The sequence below is a fragment of the Echinops telfairi genome, unplaced genomic scaffold (assembly GCF_000313985.2).
Source record: "Echinops telfairi isolate 266 unplaced genomic scaffold, ASM31398v2 ScPeMD7_31;HRSCAF=116, whole genome shotgun sequence".
Classification (NCBI taxonomy): domain Eukaryota; kingdom Metazoa; phylum Chordata; class Mammalia; order Afrosoricida; family Tenrecidae; genus Echinops; species Echinops telfairi.
In genome coordinates, this window is record NW_022103928.1 from 10,765,069 (window position 1) to 10,773,861 (window position 8,793).

The window sequence follows — 8,793 nt, forward strand, 5'->3', positions numbered from 1 at the left end:
TCTCACTCACTCACTGCCTCACTCTCTCACTGCCTCACTCTCTCACTGTCTCACTCTCTCACTGACTCACTGTCTCACTCACTCACTGCCTCACTCTCTCACTGTAAAAAAAAAGCAAAAGCAAAAAAAAAGCAGTAGTGATCTTTATTTGGCTAAGGCTCATTTATCAGATTGCATTTTCTGACGTGGACTCACTCGCCCGTGTGTGGCACAAATGGGTACCACTGGGCTGACCACTAACTGGAAACTTGACATTGCATAGCCTGCCAGAGTCTTCTTGGGGAGTAAGACCTAATCATGGACTTCCCAAGGACACAGCCTTGAGCACCTTGTGGAGCAGTTCTGCTCTGCACACCTGGGGTTGCCCTGAGTGGGGATTTACTCTCCAGGAACAGCAGTATGAGAGGCTTTCAAAAAGTGTGTCGAAAAATGAATTTCTCAGGACACTTAGAAGTGTCGATACAAACCCTTTAGTGTGTCCTTAAAGAACTGAGGATCCTGGAAATTTAAGCATGCTGATGCAGTAATTGCCACATTATTAACTAAAGAAAATAGCATGCCTTTTAAGGATTTATTTAATATTGGGGATCAAAAAGAAGTCAGAAAGATGCAAACCAGGACTACATGGTGGATGCCCATTGAAACTCTTGAAAAACTGCCCCTGCCCTGAGTCTATAAGAGGCATGAGCATTGTGGGGGGGGTGCTCTGTGGAAGCTCTCCTGAAGGCTCTTCTGCTAATGCTTTGACTTTCTCAAAACATTCTCTTAACAAACAGATGTTACAGTGCTTTGCCCTCCAGAAATTCAAGGAGCATAATGCATGAGCATGCAAAAGAAGCTGTTACCTAATGTTTGCTCTTGGATCAGTTAGCTTTCCCTTTGGGTCACTTCCACTGGGTGAAAACTATTGCTTTGATTGTGTTTTTTCCCCTGGATCATACTGGCAAAGCCAGGCTGTATTTTTTGTTTACAATGCTTGAAAGAATTGCTTCATGTTCTTGATCCCACTTGTTTCAAATTTCCATCAAAAACTCTTGCTCGCAGCTAATCTGAGTGCATCAATTTTGGCACCCATGGAGCTGAAACTTTGCCCAAGTTTAAAATTCTATCAGGTATAATAAGAGTAGCGATACCAGGAGGGTAAGGGAAGGTGGGGGAGAAAGGGAGAACTGATCACAATGATCTTCATGTAACTCCCTCCCTGGGGGACAGACAACAGAAAAGTGGGTGAAGGAGGCATCGGTCAGTGTAAGACATGAAAAAATAAGAATAATTTATAAATTTTATAATTTATAAAAAAAAATAAAAAATTAAAAATATTTATATAAATTTATAAATAAGTGAGGGAGGGGAAAATGAGGAGCTGATATGAAGGGTTGAAGTAGAAAGAAAATGTTTTAAAAATGATGATGGCAACAAATGTACAAATGTGCTTGACACAATGTATATGTATGTATGTATTGTGATAAGAGCTGTATGATTCCCCAATAAAATGACTAAAAAAATTTTTTCCCATCAGGTATAAGTTGCACTGGTTGAGTTGTCTATGAGGTTGGTCATTGGTCCTCTTCAATTAGGGCATGAGTTATATTAATTTTTTTTAATGCGATGGTCTGCCGCTGTGGGCTTCATCTCATATGTGGTCTTGCCCTTTCTTAAAACAAGCTCTCAAAAACAAAAACAAGCTCTCTATTTGGAAATGCAGATTTCTCTGGGGCATTGTCCCCAAGAGGCCGTTTCCCCTCTAAAAAAATTGATGTATGTATATTCATGCTTCCAGGTTAGCAGAACTCAAGTTGCACTGATAGGAACTCTCTTCAGAACTGATGTCTTCCTTTTTTGTGCCTCCAGGTAGATACTGTTCAAGTGTATTGTAGCAAGTTAGACTTCCTTTAGTTTGAAATCCATACAGTTTTTCCAGAGTAAATGTTTTCTATTTTTAAAAGACCTCTGTTTATGACAGTAGTAATATTTTATTCATGGACATTATATGTATCACCACAATTAGACTATTTGATTTTAAGATAACAGTGTTATGTATTAAATTCAAATGTATTTTCTTTTGGATTTTCCTGTGGGCTAAATGCCAGGTAATGAATACAGTTATAATTACCATCGATACTAGTGTATAAGCCAAGTTTTTTCGGCACATTTTTAATGCAGTTTTTGTGGTAAAAGGTGCCTCGGCTGATATTTGGGTCGGCTTATACTCGAGTATATACGGGTAATCAAAGAGACAAATTACATGAAATGTTTTTAATATTGGTGGGAGAGAAGAGAAACAATTATATATGGGGAAAATTGCAGACTTAGTGAAAAGAATAAGATTGAAACCATCTGACGTGTAGATTTTATTTCAAAATCCTTTACTTTTTAAAAAATCATTTTATTGGGGGTTCTTATAATTCCTATCACAATCCACTGTGTCACGCACATTTGTACATATGTTGCCATTATCATTTTCAAAACATTTTCTTTCTACTTGAGCTCTTGGTACTAGCTCATTTCCCCCCCTCCCACCTTCCTTCCCTCATGAACCCTTGATAATTAAAAAAAATTTTTTTCATGTCATACACAGACTGGTCTCCCTTCACCCACTTTTCTGTTGTCCACCCCCTGCAAAATCATTTACTTAAGTAATTCCAAGTTAGATCATAATCTAAACTTAAATTTTAAAAGAGATGAGTAGCATATTTTTGCATAAATAATACATAAATATATTATATATTTTTGGTCAACGATGTCCTTCCTAAAAAGTATTTTTGTAAGTATGTAAGCTGTGCTAATTTTTTTAGGGCAAAACAAAAGGGTACAGTTGGCAAACATTTAATGTGTTATTTGTGTAAAAACAAGTGTATATTTTCATTTAAACTGTAATGTGTTTACTACCGAGTCATGTATTCAACATGTTATTTGCAGTGATCTTAAAAATTAGAAACATTTATTTTGCAGGATCTGGATCAGCGCTACAACACTATTCTGCAGATGTACGGAGAGAAGGCAGAGGAGGCAGAGGAACTTCGACTAGACCTTGACGATGTGAAAAACATGTACAAGACTCAGATAGATGAGCTTTTAAGACAAAGACTCAGTTAACTTGTGAACATTTCATTCCGAGTACACTGAATGGAAACACCTCATATCTAAATGTAGAGTTCCAATAAATTCTTGTAAAGAAATAGGAAATGGATTTTAATTTACTGCAATTTCAGGATTTGAACAGATTGCTTTACAGTGTGCAGTCCTGTTTGCAGTTAAATTATCTCGTGCAATATTTGACTTTATTTTTGAAACTCTTTGTTAAAAATTAATTTTTTAAAGTGCCCATTTTATTTTGCCTTGTATAGCACAGAAATTTATTACTTAATCCTTATCAATGTGGCTATGGAAGGAGAACGGTGTTCATGTGTATTATAGAAATATAACTAATTGTATCTATAATTTGTATGTGTATGTATATATTGAAAACATTTAAAGAGTAATATTAGTATACCGAAACATGGACTCTTTCACTAAATCTCCAGCATTGGAGATTTAACATCTAGTCTGAAGTAACTAGATTTAACATCTAGTAATGAAAATGTAGATTAAGCGTTGAAAAAAGTTACTTGCAGTTATTAAACTTTGACCTTATTTTACTATTTTTTTAATGTATAAATCAAACTGATGATGAAATTTAGCAGGCAAATAAGTCAAATATTTAAATTCCTTTGAAAGTTTTCTGAATTTCATGCTCTTGGTGTAGTACTTAGCACATGAACTAGCTTTCTGTTGCCTGTCCTGAGAGAGCTGCAGCTGTTCAAAGTTAATGGAGCATCAGGAGAACTTTACTTACTCTGATGGTTAAATCAGTAACATTTAAGTGATTTTGAAGGGATATTGTTTTACTACCCTAGACAGTTAATAAAATGCTACGTAATTATTCATATAATTTATTCTTTAAAAATTACTTGATTGCATTTTCTAAATCCAGATCTTTGTCACATTAAATATTGAGTGTTTACTATTACAGAATATTTATAACAAGACAGCTATAAAGGCAGGAGTTAATTTAAATTTGGTATTTTGCAATTCTGTAAAATGTACCCTTTTCTTCCTTAACTCAGAAAATAGAATAGCTTTAAAAATTGCTATGCCTTCTTTCAAAATGTTAGTTCATTCAGAATCTAACCTGTGTTTCAGACCTGTGAAATATGTTAATGATTTTACTATTAAAAGTTATTTAACTGCCTTTACCTGCAACTAAAAACTGTCATTTGATTTTCAGTTAAATTTTAAACACCAGTTTTTTTAGAGTGTAACTTAAGTATAAATCATGCTGAAGAATTTGGGTAAGTTCCAGGTTAATTAAAGTGACCTCATTTTCTTTCTTTTTGTACTCCAGAAAGCATTTCGTCGTTTCATTTCTGATTAACAGCTTCAATAAATAGTCGATACGTGTGAGCCAAATTCATAGGATGACTTCTCTGTATTTCAGTGGTGAAAAGGCAGACCGATATCTGTTTCTTCTGACTATTTAGGGGCAGAATGTCAAAACTGATAGCAATAAAAAAATGTATAGTGTAAGAAAATTTAGATAACTTCAATTGCAGAATTCTTTTAGCATTTGAAACTGAGTAAAGAAATTTTGAAATTGTTCTTTTACAATATCCAACAATGAACCAAAAAAGGAAAAAGTACTATAATTTCATATTATTTTTTCTTAATCCTTCTTAATCTTAATAAAATTGCTTTAATACAATTTTAATTGTTTTCAATTCATTCGATTAAACAAAATAAGAGCTACTTAAATTTCTTTTGCTATGTCAGAGTTATTTTCATTACTGTGCACTTAGATCAACTGATACATTCCTATATTTGGAGTTACTGATTTCGTTTTTTTAAAAACTCCAGAAAATGGCAGACCCCCCTACTTAACAGTGATCCTTGTGTTTTGGTGTTTGTGCAAACATTTCTTCTCCATATTCTAGTAAAAGACTTTATAAAGGTAAGTAAAAAGATATTGCTAGAAAACGTAAAAATATCAAAATGTGGAGCTACCGTTTCTTGGCAGTCTTCTGTCCAGGTCTGTGCCCTCCTGAAGGCAGTATTTCCGTCTGTTATGGCACTCTTCAATTCCCACCCTGTCAGAACAGTAGTTTTGACATCCTCGAAGGATACTGATCTTGCCCCTTTCAATGTTCTTTGAGTTTGGGGAACAACACGTAGTCTGAACGGGCAAGATCAGGTAAAAGGTATGTGGGATAAAGTTTCCCAATGAAATTCTTTTAGGACAGCCCTTGCTCTACACGTACAGAATGAGCATTGCTGTGATGGGAAAAAAAAATTCTTGGCAAAACTTTCAGTTCTCCTAAAACTTCATACTAATCCCTTGGGATCATCTGTGTTCTTTGGAAAAAACTGTTTAGGTTACCCCTTGGGAATCACAGAAACAGTTTGAACCTTCGGAATTGACCTCTGTCTCTTGAATTGTCCCAGCAGAATGCCTCAGAGGTCAATGTTTTTATTGGATTGTTTTTTTAAAAAGGAGATCCAGATAAGTATTATTGAGAGAACTTGCCTGCAGCCATCCACTATTGGCAGATCTGTTTAGACAGGTTTGGGTGGGACTAAATACATGTATAAACTGGAAACCTAATAGCAATACTTTTTGATCCACCTTTGTAGTTTAGTTGAGAAAAGACTTTGCCATTTGATGTTTTCGTTCTTGGAAGAAAAGAAAGGTGTTAAAAAGAATTATAACAAGTTCAAGGATACAAAATTAGTAAAATTGTATGCTGTTGTGTGAGACGAAGCTTCAAAATGTTCATAGAAAAATGGAATAGAAAGATAAAAGGAGTTTTTTGTGAGCGTTAAGATGGCCTCTCGTATGTACACAAGCACAAACTGTAGAGGTCTTTCCAACCCTTTGGAGGCTAAATTTAGACTTCTGTTTATTAGCTGTACTTTTTTTCACTTGTTTTTGAGAACTTCCAGTTATATAGTATCTTTAGTGTGTGGAATGTATTTCATATATGTGCATGTGTGATTTAGGAGTACCTAAATGTGGTTGATTTCTGGCCTGGGAAAACATGAGCTTTGCAACTAAGTAAATGAAAACAATGTTCAGGAAATTTAATTTTTCTCTCATCCCTCACGACTTAATTGCTTTCATAAATGAAAGCTTATTCAAATGCTTATTAAGAGCATATGACTTAACAGCATTTAGGAAAGTCACAAGAGAAAGGTATGTGGTGACTGTAGATGTTTTATGTTTTACTACTGTTGATTTAGTTTATGTACATTTATGTTCAACTATATCTTAATTTTCTACTTCCATTAAAAATTCATTTCCTCCATTGACTTAACACCTCTGAGATATACTCCACTATGAATGAACAAAAACAAAACAGTACAAACCAAAAATGCAGAAAGTTTTGGAAACCAGCTCAGGTCCAACCTGCACCACCCTCTTGAAGCTGTGTAATATGCTTTTGTTTTTTGGTATTTGAAACCCAGGACTGATGGGCCTGTAGGAACAATAAGTAGAATAAGAGGTCCCCGGAGGAGGAGGGTACAGTGGGAGTAGTGTAAAAGGGATACAATGTCAAGGACTCCATGTAGAAAATGCATGGTTGGAAATTGAATGTGGTAGCAGTTGTAAAATTCTACTTGACGTGATTGAAATACGGAATGATATTTGAGGGGGTACAGACAAACAAACAAACAAACGAATTGCACTAGGCAGAGCGGGGCTTTCGTAGTGTGCATGTTTCCCACTAAGGGAGCATTAAGCAACTCGCTCTGAGTTAGTGCACCCAGTAGTGTTGCCTGGAAAGGTTCTCTGAGCGCACTGAATGTTTTTGTAAAAGTAGTTGCACTCCAACCTTGTTTTTTGTGATGGCCGATTTAAGAGAACAGAGTGTGGCTGTGAAATTCTGTTTCCTGCTCCGGAAAAAATGCCATAGAAACTTGTGATGTTGAACACAGCTTACAAGGACAGCATTATGGAAAACACTCGTGTATAAGTGGTTTTCTCGTTTCAAAAAAGGTGAAATGTCGATTGATGACAAACCTCATTCTGGATGTCCGTCAACTTCCTGAACAGACAAAAATGTCAACTCTGAACGTGTAGTGCATGTGGAGTTCATTCCACCAGGTCAGACTGTTAAATCAGGCTCTCTAGAGTTCCTGAACAGGTTGCATAACAGTGCACAACAAAAAAAGGGCTGATTTGTGGCCTGGGTTTGTCACCACGACATTGCACCTGCTCACGCAGCCATCTCATTGTGCCTGTTTTAGGGGGAAAAAATAGCATGCCTGTCTTGCCCCACACACCTTACTCACCTGACCGCACTCCATGTGACTTCTTTTTGTCTCTGCGAACGAAGAGGAACATGAAAGGACAGTGATTTGAGGAAGAGGAAGAGAAAAAGGAGGGTGGTGCTGTCAGACATCTAAACAGATGAGTTTGAAAAATGCTTCCAAGAATGGAATTGTCCATTTGACAAATGTATTAAGTGTCATGGAGAGTACTTTGAAAATGATAAGGATGTTTTATAAAAAAATGTAAATATATCGTTTTGGGGGGGAATCCATTTTGGGGGAGTACCCCCTTATATGTATTAAATCCCAACTAATAAAATAATTTCCTTCAACATGTATTTGACAGTTAACTTTATTTACTGTATACACTTGACTATAAGCTGACCCGAATATCAGCCAAGGCACCTAAGTGTACCACAAAAACTGCATAAAAAATGTGCTGAAAAACTCAGCTTATACACAGTTTTATATGGTGTTTGGTAAAGAGCTAAAAAAAGTATGACTTAAACTTCAGATTGATATTTTAGTCTAAATGAACTAAAATTTGTATTATAATGTAAATAGTATGACTGATTTGAATAAAGATTTAAAGATAGCAATTACGCATTTCATTTTTAACACTAGTGAATATCCACAAACGAAATAGTGCTCTTTTCTGAAGATACTGTTTAATGAAGATAACTTATTTAACTTTGAAATTCTTATTTTAACAAGGTTAAACCCACATTGTATGAGTTATATTGTTAAGAACCTTACCGGGTGTTAACTGTAGTGTTTACAATTATAGATGTTTTTGGCAAACATAATTCTAAGAATTGATGTAGTAATTTGCTTTCTAATTAGGAAGCAGTAACTGCTAATGTATAAGGATGATTTGAATCTTTTATTTTTTTAAGAAACTTTTATTTTAAAACTAAGGAAGATATTGTTTACAGTTACTTCTCTGTTTCTGTTTTTAAAAGATGCGTTAGATATTTACATTTTACTAAGTATCCGAAGCCAAACTTTGATATTTTTATAGTTTGCAATGCAAAAGCTTCCCTTTTGAATTTCTCTCTCTGCCTGGTTGCTCAGAGAGCACCACACAGCTTATCCTTTTGATCCTTTTTTTTCAAAGATAGGTATTTATTTACTTATTTACAAAACAACCTTATCACCTTCAAAGTACTCTCCATTACACTTAATACAATTGTCAAATCTGATTCCATTCTTGTAATCCTTTTAAAAAAAATCCTTTAAAAAAAACATTTTATTGGGGGCTCTTACAGTTCATTAGAATCCATACATCAATTGTATCAGACATATTTGTACATATGTTGCCATCATTCTTTTCTAGGCATTTCCTTTTTAAAAAAAATCATTTTATTTGAGGTTCGTACAATTCTTATTCCAATCCATACATCCATCCATTGTGTCAAGCACATTTGTACATTTATTGCCATCATCTTTCTCAAAACATTTTCTTTCTACTTGAGCCCTTGGTATCAG

At 35.0% G+C, this 8,793-nt stretch overlaps 1 protein-coding gene across 1 annotated transcript in view; it reads left to right on the top strand.

Annotated features, from left to right (window-relative positions):
- Positions 1-4,738, top strand: part of TMF1 (TATA element modulatory factor 1) — a 50,040-nt gene extending 45,302 nt beyond the window's left edge. Inside the window, exon 17 of the mRNA XM_004702421.2 lies at positions 2,953-4,738. Within this exon, the coding sequence (XP_004702478.1) occupies positions 2,953-3,096 (144 nt within the window). The 3' untranslated portion in view covers positions 3,097-4,738. The remainder of the gene's footprint in view (positions 1-2,952) is intronic.
- The last annotated feature ends 4,055 nt before the right edge of the window (positions 4,739-8,793 follow it).